We start from the raw sequence: 23269 nt of genomic DNA, 5'->3' as shown, positions 1-23269 counted from the left end.
GAACCGACGAGGGCGAGCACGAGCACGAGCACGAGGACGGGGATCAATTATTCGTGCGGCTATCATGTCGCTGGTGGTCAATGCTACTCTTTCCAGCTATGTTATCCACCCTCTCGCTCTCGCTCTCGTACGGACGTGTCCTGCCCTCAACACCACTTTCGCGGTCTGGGGACAGAAGATACGAGTGGGCAGGCACAAGCCTGCTGAATGTACGAGGTACACCTCGCCGTCCGCCCTGCCGCCTCGATCACAGATTGTACCACCCACCGTCATCTGTGCTGAATCGACCGCCACTCCGGCTCAGAATGTATTGTACATACGAAACCCGCTCGTGCCACGATGACGTATGTCTTTGTCTATGATTCCTCTACGACCTCTACTCGGTACCTTCGACTGTCCGAGGCTCTACCTACCTACCTGCTGTATGTAGGGCTAAGCTCCTCCGGGTGACTGCGTCGCGACGACGATAACCACCGAACCCCCCTCGGCGGGGGAATGGCCTGTGTCGCGCCCTGAGTCTGGATTTGGAGCTGAAAAGAGACATATACATACCTCTTGGTGTGCGCGGGAAGCTGTCAACACCCGGAGCGGATTTCGACTTGTGGACTTGGACTTTGGCTGTGGCTTGCTGGGTAATCTATCTCTTGGGGTGCAAGTGAACGTAGCTGTGGTGAGTGGGTCTCTGGTCAACGCGCTCCAAGTCACACACGAAAGAGAGACAGAAAGGCATATAGGAAGGAAAAGAAACAAAGGGAGTCCATGGACCCTTGAGTAGCCAAAAGCTCAGCTTGAGCTTGAGCGTGGTGATTGCTTCCATCAGCATTCTGTGCCGAGTATATACACATATATCCTCAACAAAATCCAACGGCATCGGAGGCATCCATCTTAGTCTTAAAAGTCTTAGTGTACAAATATCGGCCCGCTAATGATACAAAAGTCATTCGTAAAGTCGTGATGCGAGAGAGATGGAACTAGCGTCTCCTCGATTTGCTTTTTTGCTTTCTTGCTTTTTTGCTTTCCAATTTCACGCCGCCTAGCTAGCTCAATTCGCTCCAGCTCAGCACAGCTCAGGCCAGCCCGGCACCCGCGACAAGGCTAATTACCAATACCATCGCCACGAAGAGCCCGCCGAGGCTGTCGCGTACGTGGACTGTGCTGGCGCCCGAGCCGCTGGCCAGAGTGACGCTGGCGCTGGCGCTCGGGGTCGTCTGGGCCCCGTCGCTGGGCGATTCTGTCGTCGGGGGTTGGTCCGCTGTCGTCACGGTGGTGATGGTCGAGGGGCCGGCGAGTGTCGAATCGGTCGCGGTGGCTGATGCCGATTCGGTGACGGTGGTGCGGGTCATGGTGGTATCTGGTACGAAGGATGAGTCGGAGGTCGAGGTCGAGGTCGTGGACTCTTCTGTTGAAGTGGAAGACGAGGTGGTGGTAGTGGTAGTTGTCGTAGACTCGGTCGTCGAGCTGGAGGTGGATGATTCCGTAGTACTTGAGGAGGTCGTCGTCGTCGTCGTGCTCGATTCCGGCTGCGACGTGTCCTGCACCTGGAACCAGTTCGCTGTGACGGGCTGGCCGATGCCCGCAGCGGCAGCGAACCCGGCCATGTCGAAGCCCAGCCGGGCATTGGAGTCGGGTGAATCAAAAAAGGACTGGAACGACGACGGGATGCTGAACCCCTTGGGCTGCGAGTACAGCAGCAGCGTGTACCGGTGCGCCTTGTCCCCGGGGGGAGGCGTCGGCGGCGTGTACTCCACGGCCGGCGCGGAGGTGAAGTTCTGTGAATCGCTGCCGAAGTCGAAGAGGACTTCAGACGCGCCGGCCAGGTTGGGCTGGTACCAGTGCAGGAACTGCACGCGCGAGTTGGCATCGTTGGGAGAAGTGGCGTCCTGGTCGATCATGAAGATCATAAAGTCCAACGTCCGGGACGAATCTTCGGGTCCGTTGACGGTGGGGAGTTCGAGGACGTCTTTTATGACAATTTAGTCAACCATAAATCCAGAATGAAGGACAGCCTACTTACCATCACGAGATATCGTCATACCGGGCGGGTTGACGATGGTGGCAGAACTCTGGAAATCGACCCGCAGATTCTCCGAGACTTGGACAGGAAAATCCGGCGCCGATTGAGCGTTTACGATCGCCGCCAGGGCAAATAACAGAAAAGAGCGTGAGGCGTGCATATTAATGACTGACATGATGTAGCGAGGACAAGGCTGTGTGTGAAAGACGGAGCGAGGGCCTGACTATACACAAACTGGAAAAAAGGTAAAGATGGAATAAAGATCGAACAAGACACTCTTTCGTCTTTGAGCAGGTAGGGCTTTGGGGCCGTCCATTTATTATGTACTTACATACTCCTCAACTTTGAGGCTAGAGCGGCTGATGGAGATCTTGTAGGGGGGGTTATGAATAAGGTTGCCTTTCGAGACAAGTCCCGTGTTACAGCTCGGTGATGTACCATGCAAGGCTCTGTCGCCGAGGCCTTGGCCTCGACCACGATTGAGTCGGCTAAGATTAGATAGATGCCTTTTGGACTGTTGATAAAAATTGACCATCTCGGCGCGTTGAGGGCGGAGTCGGGATGTGCTTTACTTGGACTTGGCCGGCGTTGGCAGGTCACCTCACTTGAAAGAGGTCAACGCCGAACATAGGCTCAAGGACCGACTAATAAAGGAGAAAAGGTGGGCACAGCCACTGGCGAGACGCTCAACTGTCGGAGCTTGAACCATTGCGCGTTTCAAAATTGGGAGGCGAGAGAAGCGCGAAACAAAGGGCGAGATTGGCTTTGGTTTCAGCCCCTGAGGACGCCGCCACCAGCTCTGCGCGAGGCTGGTGAGGCGCTGCACCGCCACAACCGCGTGAAGAAGCTCTGAAGACATATGGAAGAGACGAAAGGATGAGCAAAAAAGTATATCGACTCCGAAACATATGTACAACTTGGAGATGGTGTAGCTACTCCTTTGTCTCTGGCAGGTCGAGCCACAGATAGTATACATAGATAGCTGCCTCGTATTCACTCCTTCCCCCATAACCGAAATACCCTGGCTTCAGACCGCCGAAATCCAGTTCATCCTCATCGTATGCCTTCTCCCCAATTCCCAGGAAGAGCAGCTTGCCACCCTCGCACTCACCACCGCCATGCGCCTTGGTCAGGTCCTGGACCAACTTCCACTCCCGCTGAAATCTCTCCACGAAGTTGGGAAAACTGGTGTCATTCTCCCCCGGCGTCGCGGTGCAAACCCAGATCGCCACATCGTTCACCTTCTGGTTGGCAGCAGGTCCGACAGTGAGATCCACGTCGGGCTGGTTCTCTCCCCATAAGGGCACACTGTGGGAGACGACGTAGTCCTGCCTGGGATAATCTTGCCTGACTTCTCTGCACATGCCCTTTACGAGATGGGCGTAAAGGTCGTATCGAGCCCAACCTCGCCAATCAGCATGGAGCCAGAATGAGGCGATCTTCTCCCAGTTGGAGTCGAGCCAGTTTTGGATCTCGGGGATGACGTCGGGGATAGGATGAGCATCCATGGTCAACTTGTTGGAAAGATCGGGCTTCTGCTTACATACATGTATAACAGAGAATTGGAAACGGGAAAAGAGGATTTGTGAAGCCAAGCCACTAGGAATTACAATGACTTCACAAGGTGTTCTATCACCGAGTATAGAGCCCCAATCCAGCTACAACACTCCTTCACATCACCACCCACTTCCTTCCCAGTACTCTTTACAGGTACATGCCAACGCCAAGCTGATCTTCATCCGGCTGGCGCAAGACTTGTCATCGTAGGAATGGTTGCGCCCCGTAGGGTCTAGCGTACACCTCTACAGTACCTCGTACTTGCATTGACGAGGAACTCAGTACTTGGGAGCATTCGTCAGTCTTTGTCACTGCGCCTCATCCTTGGACGCCGCGGGGGAGAGTCCCGCCGCCTAGACCCGAATGACTACTACTTGTACTCGGTAATTTACTCACGGATACCCATTGCCCAATCTGGAGTAACTCGGTCCTTGGACACTCAGTCTTAATCGAACGTCCACTCACCTCAAGCCAGTCAGGCACTTGTATTTTCACACCCTTCTGCCGTGTCTTACCTCGGAATCGATTCAGCCATTGCACTGACGTACTCATATGCCCACAAACGAATGCTGTGGTAGCCGATTACTGCCGATTTAGCCGACTACGACAACGCCATGTCCGAGCACGTGGATTCCGGTTGTTGTAAAGGATGGAGAAACGCTCGATGTGCTGACCGGGTAAGGATCAGAAGCCTGTGCATCCTTGCTTCTGCATTGGAAATCCGTCGCAATTGCATAACGCACCGTGGGCCACATGAGATCCAATTTCGCCTTGGTACAGGCCACGCACCATTGCTGATCCATGGCGAAGAGAGTTAGCCATCAACTCGAAAAATCAGTAGCCTTGCACAGCCCTGGCTGCGAATAGGAAGACGGTTTCCCTTGCGAAACTAACTAACAGACCATACACACGTCGTCATCTGTTGCGTGTATAAAAGGGGGCTTTCAGTCAGATCTCGGCACTAAACCGTGATACAGGTGCTCCCGCAACAGCTCGACCCTGAAGATAGCCATGATTTTGACGAGGTTAATGCACCTTCTCTACCTTGTGGTAGCAGTGTAAGTCGTGTCACGTTCCGAGTTCGGCTCCAAGCAGAAGCTGACAACGCAATTCAGGGTGTCGGCGAGGAGACATACGTCTCTTGGGAAAAGACAGTCGCAGGGGGTTGACTACCCGTCAGTACATCTCGGTTTCGGACACAGTCTTGCTTCTTTCCTGCCGCTTCCTGGCTACAAACTGCCCATATTCGGTGACTTTGGTCCTAACCCATGAACAGCACCCACAACTTTACCATGCCGATTGATCACTTCCATAACGAATCTCGATACGAACCTCATACCAATGCCACATTTCAACAGTTATACTGGCTGGACACTACCAACTATGTTCCCGGAGGCCCAGTCATCATCCTGGCCATTGGCGAAGACTCGGCCACAGTTGACTTTGAATGGCTCCAGAAAGGTCTTCTCCACAAGATTGCCAACGCCACGGGAGGGGTTGCGGTCCTGTGGGCTCAAAGGCGAGTGATGTTGGTGGAGTAGGTTAGTTTTGGTATTGACCGTGAGACAGATACTACAGTGGCGGCGACGTTGTTCCCAGTGACCAACCATATACAACTGAAAATCTTCGCTTCCACAGCACTGAGCAGGCCATGGCTGATCTTGCCTACTTTGCCCAACGAGTGAGTTTCCCAGGGCTTGAAGATCGGAACCTCACCGCCTCGACAACCCCATGGATTATCCTGGGAGGATCGTACGGTGGAGCGATATCTGCCTTTTCCCGTATACAGTATCCCGACCTCTTTTGGGGTGGGCTATCATCTTCCGGAGTCACTGTCGCCATCGAGAACAATTGGCAATATTTTGACGTGATACGGCGATATGGACCTTCGGAATGCGTCAAAAGACAGCAAGAACTGACGAACCTGATGGACAATATCTACGACAGCGGCAACAAGACTGCCTTGTCTGAGCTTTTCAGTGGTTTCAATATTTCCGACGCCACGGAATACCCCGATTTCGCAAAGTTTATTACCGGTCCGTTGAATAGCTGGGACCAATTCTGGAATTTCCCACCAGATCCTCTGACCGGTAAGTGTCAACTGCACCAGTCTCAACATCCAGCCTTCCAGTGGACAGGACTGACTCGTCTCGTGCTCCTCCACAGGCCCGGGCACGTACTGCGGCTTCATTACTTCTAAAGCAAACGCGACAGTGGCGAGCGCGGCTCTTGAGACAACGGCACATTCTCTCCTCGCATATGCTAACAAGACAGCTACTCCTAACGTGACGGATCTCTACTACCCACTCCTAAACTTGTTCTCGTACGTGCAAACCAAGTACAGTTTCTGTGCCGGAAAGACAGTGAGCGAGTGTCTGTCCCTGAACAGCCCCGGGCCATTCCAGTGGATCGAATGCACAGAGTACGGATCGTTCACCACTGGATACACCCCTGGGAGACCAGGGCGCCCAACAGCCCTACCGCTGATCTCGCGCACTCTGACGCTAGAGTACCATCTCAACCAATGTCACTCCATCTACAACATCACGTACGACCCACAGCTCCAGCGGTTCAATAAGTACGGCGGTTTCAACATGTCCTATCCGCGCCTGGCCCTCTCGACCGGCCAGCTCGATTACTATCGACCGCTCACGCCACTGGCCGAGTTCCTCGAGGATGGGAAGCCCAACCCGCGCGTCAAGGACAATGGCACGGACAGCAATCCGCAAATCGTGATCGAGGGCGGCTATCACGAGTGGGATTTCCCGGGCCTGTTGCCCAACGAGACGGACTTTCACATGCCGGCGGTAGTGGCCAGTGCTCAAAACAGAGAGATCGAGGCGGTGAAGCTCTGGCTGCAGGAATGGAATCAGACTCACAAGGTCTGACAGCCAAAAAGGATATTTTGGTTTCAAAGTCACTTTTTTTTACTCCATGGTTGGGGAGGTTCGCCGCCCTGAGTTTGTGTGGTCAAGGTTTTGGCTAGACACGGTATGATGAGACTATATTGGGCTGACGGTGCAAACAATATCTCTAGTTCAGGTATAAGATGACAAGATGACACGGTTGAGTTTGCTTCTCAAGGAAGCCATGCGGCAGCCGCATGCCTGCTGCCTGCTGCCTTGGCATCACGAAATAAAACATCATTGATCCCTTTATTTCCTTCTCTTTTGGTGTCCCAGTTATCATCCACCTTTCTCGTCACCGTTTCCAACCAAGGCAGACGCCCCAGCCCAAGTGCGCCTCTTCGAAACATGTGCACGCCAGAGTCCACCAACACCAGCAGCCAGCACGGCATCTTCGTTTTCTCCTTCGACCACCGGGACTGCGTCGGCCGGCTGGGACGACCCCGAGACGTGCTGGGCTTTTTCAGATACGCGCCAAAAGAAGGGTCGATGAAGGACTGGTGTGGCCGCCACTGCTGCTGACGAGCTTATTAACCAAGGATTCATGAGCTTGTCGATACAGGCGATAGAACACAAGCATAATCTTTTCGGTTCGAGGAGAGTATGAGAGTGTTGACGGAACACTGATGATGGCTAATTCAGCCAGGTGTGTTAATCATGCGTCTAGGGGTGTATGGCTGCCATCGGAACTATCAAGACCATGCTAGATCGCGGATAGGCCACGCACCTTCATGAGGTTTAACTGACATACTAACGCTATCTGGCAGGTTGCAAGATGCAAGGCTCTCCAGGTACCATCACGAAAGTAACCTCCGGACGACAAAGAAAGGCCATCTTCTCAGTGCTGATCCCTCTCATAAAGCAGCTCCTATCGACCCATCATTCAAGCTGGTCTGCTTGCCTCTGTCGGTGATGACAACAGCCCCTAGCCAGAGGCTGGCTGGCTGGGCTGCATGTCTGGTCTGGATGAGCATGTTTTCTCAAGACCATGGACTCGAGCTAACAAGGCTTAGAAGCGCAGATAGGGGGAAGGTAATCTTACTCACTCGGTAGATGCTAGCAAAGTACGAGTCCGCAAAGTGTGTTCCATCTCGAAATGGCCCTTTAATCGGGGTGCAGGGCTGACGTCTGTACTCAGTCCAGAGGTGCCTATGTTCTAATCAAACAAAACATCCATTTGCCTCTTCTTTGTCTATCGTCCCTCCTATCCACCCAAAGCCAATTTCTTAAGAATACAGACCGAATGTGCCAAAAAAAGATGTTTGAACACATCCTCGCAATCTTTGTCTGTTGTTGTGCACTCGCCACCACCGCCGCCACCGCTGAGGAGACAAAGAAGAGCATCCTCGAGACAATCAAGAGCACTCCCGAACTATCCAGCTTGGCCGCCCGTCTCGACGACTTCCCATCCTTTACGTCGCTGCTGGAGAGAGAGCAGATAACGCTGCTCGCGCTGGACAATGCCGCGTTGAGCGAGACCGCGGAAAACATCACAGAGTCGTTCTGGCAATACCACGTCCTCGACGGCTCATTTCCCACCTTCCCCACGAATTGGACGCAATATCTTCCCAGCATGCTACAGGTCGACGGGTCTACCGAGTTCGTGGTCGCGCAGACGTCGCTGCTCAGCGGCACCACGACTTTCTGGTCCGGCGCGCAGAGGACGTCGTATACAACCGGGAATGTGACGAGCTGCAGTAACGGCGTGATCCACGTCATCCAGCGCGCGCTGGCACTTCCCGGGAATTTCAGTTCGACGTACGCGCAGAGCGTCTTGATCAAGAATCCCTCCCCGTTTTCTACCACTAACACGAGTGGTGGTGGTGTTGTGGAGGACGTCAACGTCAACGTTGTCAAGAACGGATCGACCAGGATCAAGTCGATCGACTCCCTCTCCGGCATCACCGTCTTCCTGCCCATCACCCACGCGTTCCAGGCCATCGGCTCCGTCGCGAGTACCTGGACCCTGGAGGAGTTGCGGCGGATCATGTCCTACCACGTCGTCGACGAGGTTCTGACGCCCGACGCCACGGGTAATCTCCCTCGGGGGGAGTACTCGACGCTCGAGACCTCGAAAAAAGTGGTAATCTCCAGCGTTGGAGGTGTCCAGTTCGTCAACAGTGCCAGGATCGTGGGCAAGTATAACTGGGTGTTTGAGGGGGGCACAATATACACGGTTTTCGGGTAAGTTCTTACTTAAAAAGAGATGATAAATGCCACCTTTCTCTCTTTCTTTTTTCTTTTTCTTTTCCAAACCAGCCGAGGCTGAAGTCTACGCCAGCGTGCTGAATCCTGACAACACCACCGTGGCCCCCAACGCCAGCGACTCGGGCGTTGCATTCGCGGGCGCCTCCTTCACCACCGACGTGTCCTTCCCAATAACATCTACGTCTTCCACCAACTCATCCTCGTTGACGTCTGGCGGTCTCTCGATCGGAGCCAAGGCCGCCATCGGTATGGGGGCTGTTGTGTTCGCCATCATCGCAACGCTCCTGGGATTCTGGATTTTCCACCCGGGGCGCTCAAGACAGTGCGCTTCCATTAAATATGAGGACGGCGGGTACCAGCTCTCCGACATGAGCATGTCTCAAAAGAACTTGACGTCTCACCCAGGAACCATGGGGCGAGGGGTTTGATAGTCCCGCCCACTGATGATCTCTGATACGTTCCGTGTCGCTCGAAGGCAGGAATCTAATCAGCGCTGCCAAGGTCAAAGAGTGCCATTTCCCATCGAGGAAGTGTATGTATATCAGAAGTGAAGATGACTAGACGTGGACCGGCCTTGCAAACCATGTGCGATAGTCGTAGAACCAGCTGTGAGCATGTTTCCACGAACCACGAATGGACCATTCAAGTTGCACGTTTCCGATTTTGTCCAAGGGTTGCGGGTCACAGAGCCCAAATTCGGGATAGGCTGGTCGACCACCCCACACGGCATCAGAGAGAAAATGTGCTCTCCCATCTCCTCTACTTTGCGCCTGACGTTTGATCTCCCAGGGGCCTGGACTGCAGGATTCGGATAGGGATAGACTGGCAGACGATGCGCCATTCATTCGTTCATTCACTCACGCCCGTCTCTGGCGATCGTGGCCAACTTCGACGGGGAAAGCGGAGTGAGTGAGCGAACCGGTCAGTTTGCTAACGTGGCCGTAGGTTATAAAATCTACTCGCATGACGGAGCAGGGGGATGGAGAAGCTCCAAGAGTGATTGTTTCAGGTTCAGGGTTCGGAACTAGATAGTCATAGACAAGCACTCGTCCGTGTTTAAGGGCGTCGCTCATATCGCATGGTCTGTTCATTCGAGTTGAAGCAGTGGACCTCCTTGTCCTTCTGCTGAGCCAGTCCTGAAAGAATAGGGGCTATGTCTAGTCCCGTAATACTAATCTTTCGATATTGCGGAGTTTGTCCGTTGGTCGTAGGTGACCCGACTATATCTCGTAGCATGTTTTTGACCAAACCGTGACGATATATTAGTATCAACGCCATAGTCTCGACGCGGAAGGATTGGGACAGAACGCGATCATCTGTGGCTAGTCATCCTCTCCGCAGAAGCTGGTTGTTGACAAACTTAAGACCTTTCGACCTTTCTTTAGGTGCTTGAAGTCCAGAAGAGGAAATATGGGGACGAACAACAGTGTCCCCTGCTATAGAAGGGGGGTAGTAGTGATTCGATACCACTGAGAATTCCTCTGAACTTGCTCAGGATCACTCCCGCTAGGGGGTTAAAGGTTCGGCTCAAGAGATTCGGGTGTTTGTCCCCTAACACACTGTATGGATCGCCAAGTGCGCATTGCCATGGCATTCGCCAATGATATCGAAGTCGTAAATTCGTGACAAAGAAAGATGATACTGAGGCCATTCTCGATACTATCTTTCGTATGTGGGTCATATTGGGCTATGTGATGGCCTCGATCCCAATGGCATTCGTCGAGAATTCTACGAAGGCGCAGGACGCGATCGTAAATTAGAGAAAAGGGTCGCCATTGCACGGTAGAAAAGAGGCTTCCCACATTGTCTGCGATGGAGGCACAAAAGTTGTACTCGCATATTTCGCTCAAATACTGCTGAAGAACGGTGCTTGATATTTGTGGAAAGTCAGAAAATGGCCGAGTGAGTGAAGGCGCCGGCCACGTGCCTGCCAAGCCATGTAATGATTGTCGAGACCCGTGCGACCGTGACGATCATTGGACATGACATGCCTCGAGGGCTCCATGAGATTCGAAAGTTTCGGGTCTCATTGTTGACAAGGCACCAAAGATACCACGGTACCAAGACATCTAATCGTACTTTGTCCACTTGTTCATTTCTCCTGAATTGTGCTCTCCAAATCTAACAAAATGGTATGTCTCGCTGCTTCTCTCCGGTCACAGGCTGCTAACATGTCTCAGTCTCTCTCCGACTCCAAAAAGCGTCTGGCGCTGTCAATAATAGACTTCCTGTCCACCTCTCTCAGAGATGGCACTCTCACGGCCGACGATGCCGACAACATTGAGATTGCCAGCAACTGCATCGCAGAAGCATTCAAGGTCGATCCCTCCGACAAGGCTGCCGTCTCCGAAGCCGTAGGTTCTCAGTCCTTGCTCAACATCTTCTCGGTCTACGAGAAACTGCAGGGAAAAGCCCCCTCCACCGAAAGTCAAGCCCCTCCTCCGCAGCCAGCAACCTCGCAGGCGATAAACCCCGAGGCAGAGAAGCTCAAGAGTGCGGGCAACGCGGCTATGCAACAGAAAGACTACAAGACCGCGATTGAAAAGTACACCCAGGCCATCTCCTTCGCTCCTACAAACCCTATCTACCTCTCCAACCGTGCCGCCGCCTATTCTGCAAGTGGCGATCATGCTTCCGCAGTAAAGGACGCCGAACTCGCCGTGGCTGCAGATCCCAAATACACAAAGGCTTGGTCAAGATTAGGACTGGCGAGATTCGCCATGGGCGATGCCAAAGGAAGTGTTGAGGCCTACCAGCAGGGCATCGACTTTGAAGGAAATGGAGGCAGTGAGGCCATGAGGAAAGGTCTGGAGACTGCAAAGAAGGAACTGGCTCGTATGGAAGCAGAGGAACAGAAGATACCTGAAGATGAGGTTGACGATGCAGCGGGTGACACCCGTGGTGGAGGCGGAATGCCGGATCTCGCCAGTCTAGCAGGAATGTTCGGTGGTGGTGGTCGTGGAGGGGGTGGTATGCCTGACCTGTCCAGCATAATGAGCAATCCCATGTTCGCATCTATGGCGCAGAACATCATGCGCAACCCTGAGGCTCTCAGTGGTATTATGAACAACCCGACATTGCAGAATCTGGTGAACAATCGCCGAGAAGGTGGAGGTGGTATGCCTGACATGAGCCAAATTCAACAAATGATGCAGGACCCTCAACTCGCGAACCTGTGAGTAGATCCCGAAGGATACTGAAGACTTTTGCTGACAGCTACAGTGCGCAACAGTTTATGGGTGGAGGTGCCGGCGGCGCTGGTGCTGGGCGGGGTGGTCAACGATGAACTGGAGGGAGATGATGTGCTCTGTGACATAGGTAATACGAAGGGATGATATGTCAAACACGACGACGATAGCATGCCGCATATTGAATGCCGATACAATGTGACAATTTGAGAATTCCTTCGTGTGGTGTTGGAAAGCTCGATTCAGTTTCGCCGAGGGGTTTTTCTAAGCGCCATGCTGAGCTACTCTGAATCTTTTGTGCAATAGCATCCTCCAAGGCGCATTATCGGCTGACACCTGACACTTGGTTGGGTATATCCTTATGTGAGAATGCTATTCTTCGGCCGAATCGCTGTACCCCCCAAATCCTCTTGCATGAAGCTAACGGTACCAGGCCAATACCAGATCCGATGTGCTGGCATGGATGCGCTGCAACACAACAGCCCCTCCTCGGCAGAGGTACATGAGATGTGTGTCTATGTGGTGATAAATGTCGTGGGTGTTCTACGAATGCTCATCTCCTCCCCTCAACGTCTCGGCTTTGTTATCCACACCTCCCTGAATCCAATCTGACCAATCGTGGTCGCCTTTGCTTGCAGAGCCTCACCATGGCTTCCATCGCCGGCAAGGTTTTTGCCCTGACAGGTGCAAGTTCTGGACTGGGGTTAGCAACATGCTGCAGGCTCGCCAGGCTCAACGCCAGAGCTATCTCTATTGGTGACATCAACCCTGGCCTTTTCGACAGTGCAAGGAAGAAACTACAGTCGATCAATCCTGATACGCAGGTATCTATGACCAAAGTCGACGTCGCTTCGAGCCTGGATGTGAATGCTTGGATCAAGGACACGGTCAACACCTTTGACGGCCTCGACGGAGCCGTGAATTGCGCAGGAGTCATCAACATGTCTGCCAACCAACAGACGCCCCTGTTCTTGAACGAAACGGATGAAACCTGGAACCGGGTGGTGAACGTGAACTTGACAGGGATATTGTACAGCATGAGGGCGCAGGTGAAGGCGATGATGGAGTTGCCCAAGGCGCCGCGGAGCATCGTCAACATTGCCAGTGCGGCGAGTCTATTCCATGATCCGACCATCCTGTCATACTGCGTGACGAAGCACGCCGTGGCATGTCTGACGACCACGGTATCGAAGGAATTGGGACCGTTGGGGATTAGGTTAAACGCTGTCTCTCCCAGTGAGTCTTTACGTCAGATCCCTCCTCCGACCACCCGTGTGCTAACTCGTTTTTCTAAGGCGCAACGAAGACGGGGATGGCGTTGTCATGGTACAAGGACGAAGAGGAGGCTGAGGCGGATATGGCCAGGCGCGGAGTGATCTTGCTTGACCCAGAGAGAGTGGCCGAGACGATAACATGGCTGCTAAGTGAAGATTCGACTGGAATCAACGGTGTCAACGTTCCTGTTGGGGCGAGCGCTTCATAGTTCGTGCCTGCAGTGTGTTGTACATAGTCAGCATTGAGCATTTCGGCATACCTAGGGGTGAATGGTGACCTGGTGTAGAAATGGTTTAGGGAGGATGCCGCCGTTAAACTCTCCCCGCCACCCGCCCGCCTCGCCTGTGTTCCCGCCGAACCATCACCGCCACGGTGGGAGCCACTTCCCACTTCTTCCACCACCATCGTCCATTGTCCATCCTCGGATAACTGCGAAACTGACTTTCTCGCTTTGACATCATCCTGCAGTCCTTCCACGCTACCCTGGCCGGAAAACAAGAGACTTTTCGCACCCACTTCATGCGAGGCATTTCCGCATCCACACACCCCTCACGTCCGCCAGTGCTCGCAACTGCGCCGTTGATTGGCCTCAGCCCACAAACCAAGAAATCCTGTGCCAACTCGTTGCCCCTCAGCTTCTCGAGCAATCAGTGTTTTAGATAACCGTTCCTCCTGGAGCAGTCGTCCTTCCCAGATTTCTGCTGCAACAGCGGGTCCAATGGCGGGGTCGACGCTTTCTGCCGTCGCAACCAAGCTCCTGCGGCAAAACTTGAGCTGCGAGGAGCTCACCTAGGAAGCTTGGAGCTTGGATACTCTAGAAAGCTCTTCGGGGGAAAAAAAAAGCTTCCTGCTAGAGCTCTGAGACTACGTAACTCACAAGTCATGGCAGTGGTGGCACCAGCTGAGCCCTTCCCAGGGATGAAAAAGGTGGGCATGGGTGGTTGTTTGCGATCCCTCCTAACTGTCATTCTTTCATCGTCCTACATCCCTACCAACCTGTAACTGTCTCTCTCATCGATCTGTGCCATCCTTCCTCTATCCGATTCGCTCGCTATCTCCTAAACGGGAATATGCTGTGGGCTGTTCTCGCATTCATCAACCCTCTTCTGGGACAAGCCTTGGCCTAGTTAGTAACGTCATCTGCTCCCTTTGGTGATTATCCAGCGCCCTAATACAAGTTGTAGCGACTCAGGATACTGGACGCCGACGACAACATCATATTGGACACCCACAACCACATCGTATTGGTCATACTGGACACCCTCGACAACCTATGTGACAAGTTACACGCAAGCAAACGTCATCGTCACAGTCACCTCTGTGTTGCCTTGTCCTGTCACTTCGACGGTCGTGTACTGGGAATGCTGCGACCAATGCGAAAACAACTGTTACAATCCCCCGACGGTATATCAACCGACTGGATGGGTTGGTACCACGACGGTGACTTCTTACACAACCACTACCCCGGCCCCGGAGGCCGTGCAGACGATCACCAGCAACGGACTGGTTATTGTCATGGTGGAATCCACCGGGGCGCAACAATCGGCGACACCCAGTGTGGTCTATGAGGTTAGCAATGAAGCTGGACCTCTACAGGAGGGGCTCATGTCGAGCCTCTGGCCGATGGGTATAATGTTGGCGGCCATTGCGACGATCATGATAATGTTATAATAATGCCCGGGTGTCACACATCTCACAGGTTAGTTTGTTGCTATCTGCGTGAGAAGGATTAATCCGCTGTCATGTTTCTTGTATATAGCTGGGCGGCTCCATGACTTTGACGACTGATTGATCTGATGAGATATCCTAGTGAATAATAATAATGATGATGGATGAATATTGCTTTTGCTGATTTGCCTTGCAGCTGATTAGGGCTCATGCACGTTATTGGCTCGTGGACAGCGACAAGGCTCTAAACGTCGTTGCTTGACACGATAAGCTTAACGTCATCTGCGCCCCAATTGGCCACTCCAGCATCGCCCATCCCCCCCCCATTTCGCATTATCTATCGACCAAACAGGCTCGTAACAGTTATCGTCAGCCCGTGAGCTCGTTTCTCTATCAGGGGAAATTCAGCTCCGCAAAACTTGATTCCTCTTTCTGTGTTTTTATTTTTGAAAAGGTGCCGGTGCCTAGCACTGCGATCTTCACTCAACATCTCGGTCTGGATCCGCCGTCCCCCTGCACTATCGACAATCATGTCAGCAGCCACGAGACGGAATCCTGGATTGACCAGTTGATTGATGGATTGGTTTTTGTCCCCTTTCCAACGTTTCAGCGTGTGTCCCCGTTACGTTACCTTTTATTTGATCCCCATTATTTCGCGCCGCGCCGCGCCGTCACTACATACCTCCATACCGACTGACCCTGCATATACATACGGGGACATAAATACTTACCCTTAACACGCAACACGACCACACATTTCCAACTCGCCATGCCATCCCCACCCAGCCCAACGGCTAGGGACGCCAACGGCGGCGACCACGCACGAGCGCGCCCAGCACCGTCAAAGAACAAGTCATCGTCGTCGACGTCCTCGCGGCGGCAGCGACGACGTAGGAAACCCGCCACGGGGAGTGCCTTCTCGGCGCAGTTCCGGCTCAACCGACAGCGCGGGGAGACGGAGGCGCTGCTGGCAACGCAGCACGACGAGGAGGATTTTGCCGACAGCGACGGCCTGTACCCGCCGCACTGCACGTGGACGAGCCGCGACCAGGACCGGCTGGGCGGGCGGCCGCCGGCCGAGGCAGACCCCTTTGGCAACGCGCACTGTAACGTCTATGAGAACATTCATCGGTGAGTTTGATCGACGGGTCCTCTCCTGCTATTGCCTTCTATGTCTGTCTTTCTAGGTGGGACCATGCTGTCCATATCTGTGCTTTTTGTTTATGGAGCTCGGTCGGTTGAGCGAATAGGGTGTCTGGATGGGACTGGGGAGTATGCAACAACATTCGAGGGAGTTGGATCGTCCTTGGAAGTGCCACTCAAGCACAGCATGAATGCAGAAAGGGGAAGTCGAGAGAGAAGGGGGAGCATTTGATTTTGCAACCTTTTGACGAATCCGAATTCTGACATGTGATCTGTCTGGTATAGCATACGGAGAGACATCATCACAAGCATCGGTGAGTGCTTCCCGACAGAGGTCGAGCTAGGTTGCCAGACTGTGAAGTCATCACCACATGCTGACATTGACTGTGGCAGATGATCCCTATTCTCTCGACCAGCTCAAAGCTCCGCGGATGAACATCTCTGTTGTGCGGCCATTGGTCGATTCTCTGTACGAGACAAACGACCTATCGATCGGTCTGGAGCCCTCCAAACACCCATTTGAATCGCCCCTGTGTTCTCCGTGCTGATGAATACTTTTTCTTTTCAGTGTACTGCCTACTCGTCAACCGAATGCAATTCATCCGCGAACAGTCGTACGCGACGCACCATCAGACGGTGAACCTCACACGCGCGCTTCTGTGTGAGCTCGTGGCGGAAAAGATCCTCCGGCGATACAACGAGCACAACCCCGGACCGAGGGGCCTGCTCAAGCTGGCAAATATCCTGGTTGCGGGGTTCGAACCGTTCCAGGGCGCACCCGACGAGGTGACCTCGCAGAGTCAGCATGCGATGCACTACTGGACCGCCCAGCGGAGATCCGAGTCCGGTAAAGTGGAGAGGAAACTGACAGCCCTGGAAGTTGCTATCGTCAGCGCCAGCAAGTCGTTTCTGGCGAGCAGTGCTTGTCAAAAGGTCGTGGACGCCATTTACCGAGGCAAGGTCGTATACACGCCCAGCAGTTTCATCGACATCATACCCGACCATTGGAAGAAGAGACCGATTTCCCTGTATGACCCGCGACGAGCCCCGTTGCTGAATCAATACAGATTGATTGTGCCACGGACAAGGAACTTGATTGAAGTCTGTCAGTTTGTCATTCTACTCGCCCTATACATTGCGGTTATGGCGGCGCGAGAAAATAGAATGGACACCACTTACGAGGTCCTCGAGCTGGTCTTTGATGTTTATGGGGCTGGTTGGGTACGTCCTTTTTCCTGTGAGAAATGATGCATGGCTGACAAGGAGATCCTCCCAGGTACTCGATCAACTCGCATCTATTCTCGAACATGGTTGGGGTGTGTATACTCAGAATTTGTGGTCGTTTCTCGATGTCATGTTCTCGACAATATTCATCATATACCTTGTCTTACGAATTTGCGCCTCCTCCTTTGTCGACGAGGAAAAGTCCATTGCCCTCGCGCGGACTGCTCTGGACATTCTCAGCTGCGCCGCTCCGGTGCTCATTCCTCGACTAGCATTCAACGTCATGTCGGAGAATATGTTGTTTCTCTCCTTGAGAGCGATGATGTCTGATTTCCTGACTCTGACTGCGCTGGCCGTATGGTGCTTTGCGGGCTTCCTCCTGAGCCTTAAGTGGCTGCATGCTGGCGCTCATCAGGCTGTGACGATCGGGGAGTGGATGATCTGGATTTGGTTCGGTCTCGACGGGACTGGTATTGATCAGTCCCCGGACTTCCATTGGCTCCTTGGACCCGCCTTGATGGTGTTGTTCGCTTTCCTGGGCAACACGTTGTTCCTCACCGTTCTCGTCTCGATGCTGACAAACACATTCAGCGGCATCGTTGGCAACGCTGTTCAGGAAATCCAGTTCCGGCGAGCCGTCCTCACTTTCGAAGGGGTCAAATCAGACGCCATCTTTGCGTATATGCCTCCATTCAACATCCTCGCACTGATACTTGTGCTGCCTTTAAAGTGGATGCTCTCCAAAAGAATGTTCCACAAGGTCAACGTCGTAGCGGTCAGGGCGATCAACCTACCGACATTGCTGATTGTTGCATGGTACGAGAGGAGAACGCTCTGGATTTCGGACAAGCGGAAGATTGCCAGCAGCAAGAAAATTGACTGGAAGCATCCCGGCGGCCCCAGGGCGACGCCTGCGCAATATTGGGCCCTCTCACGATTTAGTGTACATGGAGATATCCACGCAGTGTTCGACATTGATCCGCCACAGTCCGTACTGGACAAGATCGCCGAAGAAGACAACCTTAATCACAGCGACGACATGGGGATCCTTTCCAACACCAAATTGCAGGACCAATTCACGCACTTGTCGCAGCCAAGAAGAGAGAGCCAGACGGTGGATTCGAGTCAAAACCCACCAGTCAACCCGGAGCCTGCGAAGAGCGGAAGGAGAGAGTCACAGGTCGACCAGAAGTTGAAAGACCAGTTTCGTGACTCGAGTGATGAGGGTGGGGACGATGACCAACATCCGCCCGGTTACCGCAAGCCAAACAGGCGCGAAAGAATTGACTCACTGGTTGACCTGGACGGTGGACAAGACGGCCGATTCCTGGAGGCGACGGCGAGGCTGCACAAGATAGAAGACGCCTTGGAAAGAATGGAAGCCATGCTTGCCCAGCTGATGGGCGCGGGAGATGCCAGCAGCGAGAACAGCGAGGGGCGGGAAGAACTCGCCTCAGAAATACGGGAGGATTCCATCAAATGAAGGATAATTTGTCAGAGTTAGAGTTATGTCTTTCTAGCAAGCGAAGAGATACCAAATTGTATGAATAACAAATGTTGGTTGAACATGCATTTAGCGTGTACCTCGTACACATCACGTATTCTCTGGAATCTGATGCTGGAGTGAAACTGCGGTGTTGTTGGTTCGATCGTTGAATCAGCCTCGGCGTTTGGTTGCCCGGTCGACTGGGGTTTGTGTTCTGCGCACCCACCGTTTTCGCCAACTGCGACGGCGGCCACGGATCCGACGCACCACCTCACATTATTGAACTCCGCAGCATATTCTCCAGACAGACTCTATCGCCAAAGCAGAAACACAGACAGATTCTCGCAACGATGACCACCGCCGCCATGACTCCGTCGACATTCGCGACCAGCACATCTTCCTTCCGCGCGTCGCAGTCGCAGCAAATCGCGCCACCCATGTCGTACTCGGACAACCCGCTCACACAACTGCCTGCAGTTGACTTCAACTTTGAAGATCTCCGCAAGCGAATGGCCGATTTCACAGTCAAGTTTGACGCATTCATTGAGAGGGGGAGAAAGAGAGTGCTGGAGGAGAGGAACGAGTTTCGGGCGCGCCTGGGAGAGTTGAATGGTAAGTCCCTCCACAACAACAACAGCAGCAGCAAACAACAGTTCGCTTTGCGCAAAGGCGCAGTCGAAGGGTTTGTCGAGAAAGCCAAAACTGATGAGGTTTTCGTACAGAGGAGCAGAGATCAGCAAACACACAGATCGTCACCCTACAATCTACCTTGTCGACGCATAGCCAGGTCCTCGCCCGTGAGCAGGCAGAAAAGAACGAGATGCACGCGCAAATATCCAAGCTGGAGTCACACCAGGCGGCGCAGTCGGCGCAGCGAGACCGGCTCAAATCCGCCATCGCACAAACGCAGCGGCAGATCGACGCGAAGTTACAAGCACAAAGAGAATACGCTGCGAAGATGGATGGCCAGAGCCGACTCAACGGCCCGGAGCTCAGTTTTTGGGAGACATATCTGGGTTGCCGCATCGAAGGCAGCGGGGACGAGAACAAAGTCAGGATTGTGTTCGTGTTCCCGCCAGCGAAAGGCAGCGGTGGGAATTCCGGCGACGAGAGGGAAGGCCTCTTTGAGTTGCTGGTGCCGGATACCGGACGCGGGAGATACGACGTGTCGTATACAAAGCCTAGGTTAGAGAGTGTCAAGGTCGCAAAGGTGGTTGACCGGCTAAATGCGACGAGAGAGATCGGGACTCTTCTCAAAGGGATGAGAGGCTTGTTTGTGGAAGCATTGAAATGAACATTCTCACAGTAGGTTGACGGTTCACGACGGCGTATATGATCTTATACCCTGGCGAATAAATGTTTTCTTTTCAAACATCATGACCGGAGAATTGTATGGTCTGTACGAGGTACACTTGTAAATAGGTTACGAGGGCACTAAAGATAGCCAGAGGCGGATGATGTTTTTGCTTCGGTGGAATAATCAGCGAAAGGGGGCTCGGCCCGTCACCAGCATGACATGATGGCGTGCAGCGCAACGCAAGTGCATTACGCCAAGCAACAATTGACACGTTTCGAGAATCCCAAAGCATCCCCAATGTCCAGGCCCCGGTTCTAGAACCCAGCAATAAAATCATGTCTTCCACAAACATGTCTTCGATGCCTCAGGGAGGTACGTAATGTACACTGGGATCGGTTGTAAACGTTCGCTCATACTTACTTACCGTGGTAGACCAAAAATCCAAAAAGAAGAAAAAGTCCAAGAAAAAGGGCAACGCGCAAGCCGCAACGACAGAGACAGAAACAGAGACGGACGCCCCCACGACACCGGTCGACGCTCACGAGACGCAAAACGGTCCGGACGACGAGGATGACGCAGAAAATGACGAGCGAGAAGCAGAGCAGACTGCAGTGTCCCCCATCAAAGAGGGGTCAGGAGATGAAGCCTCCGATACGGTAACTGTTGCCAACGGGGTCAAAGATCTGTCGATCGACGACGACAACGATAATGATGCAGCTGCCCGCTTTGACGCTCTTGTCAAGGACCGTGATGCCCTACGACTCGAGGTGACGGAACTGCGCAAGTCCCTGGAAGAACTGCAGGCCAAGCATGCCACGGAAATCGAAGCGGTCCAGACAGAGCTGGCTGAGACGCAGGTCGAAAAAGAGAATGCCGAGGAACAATACCAGTCCTTGCTCGGCAAGGTGAATACCATACGGTCGCAGTTAGGGGAGAGATTAAAGGCCGATGCAGTACGTGATGGCTTGAGCCAGTCGATTTGAGGAAGACGGCCCCTGGCAAGACTGACAAAGTATTCTACAGGAGGATCTAGCGCAGGCACGGACGCGGATTGAAGAGCTCGAAGAACAGAGATCCGAACTGCAAGAGCGCTACACCGCCCGTTCAGCTGAAGTCGAAGAACTCACGGCTCGAAATGCCGACCTTGAGCAGAAACAGTCGGAACAGTCCAAAGAACTGTCCACTCTCCGCAACCGCCTGACGCTTTCCCAGCAAAACTGGCTCAAGGAGAAAGAAGAACTCGTCGAGTCCGAAGCCTACATACGAGACGAATTCGAGAACGCCAAACAGGCTATGCACGATTGGGAGGTTCTTGCCATGGAAGAACGCACCATGCGCAAGGACCTGGCGGACCGCAACGCCGATTTAGAGGAACAACTCGGCTCGTTAAAGGAAGCGTACGAGAAAGCAGTCAGCGAGAGGGACACCCACTCGTCAACGGTCGAAGGTCTTCAAAAGGCGCTCCAGGAGATCCAAACACTGCGAAAACAGGAGCTGAAAGAACTGGTCGAAACTTCTCAGAGCGAACAAGAAGACCTGCGAAAACAGTTGTCAGACCTCCAGGCGGCCCACGATTCGACCGTGGCGGAACTGGAACAAACCAAGAAAGACCTCGAGCGAGCCCTTCCCTTCGAAAAGGAAGTCAAAGAGAAGAACCTCTTGATCGGCAAGCTGCGGCATGAAGCCGTCATTCTCAACGATCATCTTACTAAGGCGCTGAGGTTTCTCAAGAAGGGCAAGCCCGAGGATAACGTGGATAGGTGGGTTTTTTCCCCTTTCTCATCTTTTGCTGCCAAAATGTCTCCGAGTGCCCTTTTTTTCCTTTTGCATACAATACACCACATGTCTCCGAAGCCATGTGCCTGGCTGGGCCCTCCATCTTTGTGCGTTGTGGACGAATGAATGGGTTGTTGCTCCATTCCTCGTTACTCCGCGTTTCCAAAAAAGAATCTCCCCCAAGGCACGCCTCATCGATTCAATGCAGTGTCAGAACTATAATTTTAGAATACTCTCACACCTCCCCCCAAGTTGCGACGATCATTCGCCACATGACGAGGCTGAGGCCTGTTTTCGGCCCAATCGTGCCGCTGTACCCCCTTTCCACTATCCTATCCGTCGGCCCCCCTTTTTCGCCTTTTCGCAAGTCTCTCTCGTACAACCCAATCCAATTCTTCTTTTTGTTTGGTCCTTTTGCTATTCTCTCGGGCTGACTGACGAGTGCCACACGCCCTTCTCCTCGGAGGGCGGTCGCTTTTTCCTCCTACACAGACAGATAGTGACGAACCACTTCCTGCACTTCCTGGCCCTCGACCGCTCGGACCCCAAGAAATTCCAGATCCTCCAGCTCATCGCCGCCCTGCTGGGCTGGAACGACGAACAGCGCGAACAGGCCGGCCTGGCTAGGCCCGGGACGACCTTTGGCGGGTCGGCGTCGACCACCACTACTACGACTTCGAGTTTCAACTCCCTGCGCGGCTTGGGTTCTCTGACGGCCGCCGTCGCCTCTCCAGGCTCGCCCATCGTGCACAGGACCCCGAGCACCCCGGCCCTCAACCACCCGGACTACTTCGGCGCCGGGCCCGAAAGCGCCACAAGCCCGCACTCCCGCGAGACCCTGGCGGAGCTGTGGCAGCATTTCCTCGAGCAGGAGGCCGCCGCGGGGAGTGCAGCGGCCAAGTCGTCGAGGCAGGGGAGCCAGAGCCATGGTCATTCAGGTACCACTCCGATTCCAGGTTCAGGTCCCGGTCCCGGTCCAGGAGCATCTGCGCCGCCGAGATAGACTTGGAAATCGCACAACTCAAGGATTTTAAGCAAGCTAAAGCAGACGACCAAAAGTTTTCAGACATCCTGACGCGAAGGGGACATGAAAACCAGGAACAGCATCACCTGATGAAAGAAAACGAGCGCAGCCCGGCTCTGTATAATGTCTGTAACATTGTCAAATAATACATGCAAAACGCCCCAGCTATCATGACCATTGTCGTGTGCTTAATTGCGATCGTTGCCTGTTGCCTGTTGCCTGTTACTTGTTGTTCCTGTTGACTGATCTGTCCACTCAATCTAACCTGGTTCCAGCCCAGCCCATTCCATTCATGTTGTTCATTCCCAACCCACGTTGCTGCTGCTGTTGCTGCTCTAATAGCCTGAAGCAAGTCTAGAACCTTGGGCTTGAATGACCAGCAAAAGAAACTATTTCCCCGCTTCGAAAATAAACGTCAACTTCCAAAGTGACAAGAAAACCGCATTCATCAAAGAAAGTCCCCCACTGAAGAAAGGTCGTGTCGTCAACAAGGATGCCCATCG

At 53.4% G+C, this 23269-nt stretch overlaps 9 protein-coding genes across 9 annotated transcripts; 7 read left to right on the top strand and 2 right to left on the bottom strand.

Moving 5' to 3' along the window:
* Window positions 1–1067: 1067 nt before the first annotated feature.
* Window positions 1068–2189, bottom strand: Z517_00730 (uncharacterized protein; the record flags this gene model as incomplete). The annotated part of the gene is made up of 2 exons (XM_013433694.1): window positions 1068–1960; window positions 2015–2189. The coding sequence occupies 2 exons, from the start codon at window positions 2187–2189 to the stop codon at window positions 1068–1070; spliced, it is 1068 nt and encodes a 355-aa protein (XP_013289148.1).
* Window positions 2190–2946: 757 nt separating this feature from the next.
* On the bottom strand, window positions 2947–3522 carry Z517_00729 (uncharacterized protein; the record flags this gene model as incomplete). Its single annotated transcript, XM_013433693.1, has 1 exon — window positions 2947–3522. One exon carries the CDS (start codon window positions 3520–3522, stop codon window positions 2947–2949), a length of 576 nt encoding a protein of 191 aa, XP_013289147.1.
* A 1317-nt stretch (window positions 3523–4839) lies between these two features.
* Window positions 4840–6459, top strand: Z517_00728 (uncharacterized protein; the record flags this gene model as incomplete). The annotated part of the gene is made up of 3 exons (XM_013433692.1): window positions 4840–5099; window positions 5150–5661; window positions 5738–6459. The coding sequence occupies 3 exons, from the start codon at window positions 4840–4842 to the stop codon at window positions 6457–6459; spliced, it is 1494 nt and encodes a 497-aa protein (XP_013289146.1).
* Window positions 6460–7735: 1276 nt separating this feature from the next.
* On the top strand, window positions 7736–9113 carry Z517_00727 (uncharacterized protein; the record flags this gene model as incomplete). The annotated part of the gene is made up of 2 exons (XM_013433691.1): window positions 7736–8661; window positions 8759–9113. 2 exons carry the CDS (start codon window positions 7736–7738, stop codon window positions 9111–9113), a joined length of 1281 nt encoding a protein of 426 aa, XP_013289145.1.
* Window positions 9114–10856: 1743 nt separating this feature from the next.
* Z517_00726 (uncharacterized protein) lies at window positions 10857–11971 on the top strand (the record flags this gene model as incomplete). Its single annotated transcript, XM_013433690.1, has 2 exons — window positions 10857–11860; window positions 11908–11971. 2 exons carry the CDS (start codon window positions 10857–10859, stop codon window positions 11969–11971), a joined length of 1068 nt encoding a protein of 355 aa, XP_013289144.1.
* Window positions 11972–12520: 549 nt separating this feature from the next.
* Z517_00725 (uncharacterized protein) lies at window positions 12521–13356 on the top strand (the record flags this gene model as incomplete). The annotated part of the gene is made up of 2 exons (XM_013433689.1): window positions 12521–13109; window positions 13169–13356. 2 exons carry the CDS (start codon window positions 12521–12523, stop codon window positions 13354–13356), a joined length of 777 nt encoding a protein of 258 aa, XP_013289143.1.
* Window positions 13357–15585: 2229 nt separating this feature from the next.
* Z517_00724 (uncharacterized protein) lies at window positions 15586–18666 on the top strand (the record flags this gene model as incomplete). Its single annotated transcript, XM_013433688.1, has 5 exons — window positions 15586–15947; window positions 16245–16273; window positions 16353–16454; window positions 16528–17180; window positions 17236–18666. 5 exons carry the CDS (start codon window positions 15586–15588, stop codon window positions 18664–18666), a joined length of 2577 nt encoding a protein of 858 aa, XP_013289142.1.
* Window positions 18667–19019: 353 nt separating this feature from the next.
* Window positions 19020–19963, top strand: Z517_00723 (uncharacterized protein; the record flags this gene model as incomplete). The annotated part of the gene is made up of 2 exons (XM_013433687.1): window positions 19020–19281; window positions 19392–19963. The coding sequence occupies 2 exons, from the start codon at window positions 19020–19022 to the stop codon at window positions 19961–19963; spliced, it is 834 nt and encodes a 277-aa protein (XP_013289141.1).
* A 353-nt stretch (window positions 19964–20316) lies between these two features.
* Window positions 20317–22745, top strand: Z517_00722 (uncharacterized protein; the record flags this gene model as incomplete). Its single annotated transcript, XM_013433686.1, has 4 exons — window positions 20317–20338; window positions 20399–20919; window positions 20990–21726; window positions 22235–22745. 4 exons carry the CDS (start codon window positions 20317–20319, stop codon window positions 22743–22745), a joined length of 1791 nt encoding a protein of 596 aa, XP_013289140.1.
* Window positions 22746–23269: the final 524 nt, after the last annotated feature.

This window comes from Fonsecaea pedrosoi (genome assembly GCF_000835455.1).
Source record: "Fonsecaea pedrosoi CBS 271.37 unplaced genomic scaffold supercont1.1, whole genome shotgun sequence".
In the NCBI taxonomy this organism is placed as follows: domain Eukaryota; kingdom Fungi; phylum Ascomycota; class Eurotiomycetes; order Chaetothyriales; family Herpotrichiellaceae; genus Fonsecaea; species Fonsecaea pedrosoi.
Note: the sequence above shows the minus strand (reverse complement) of the source record. Positions and strands in the feature narration are given on the sequence as shown.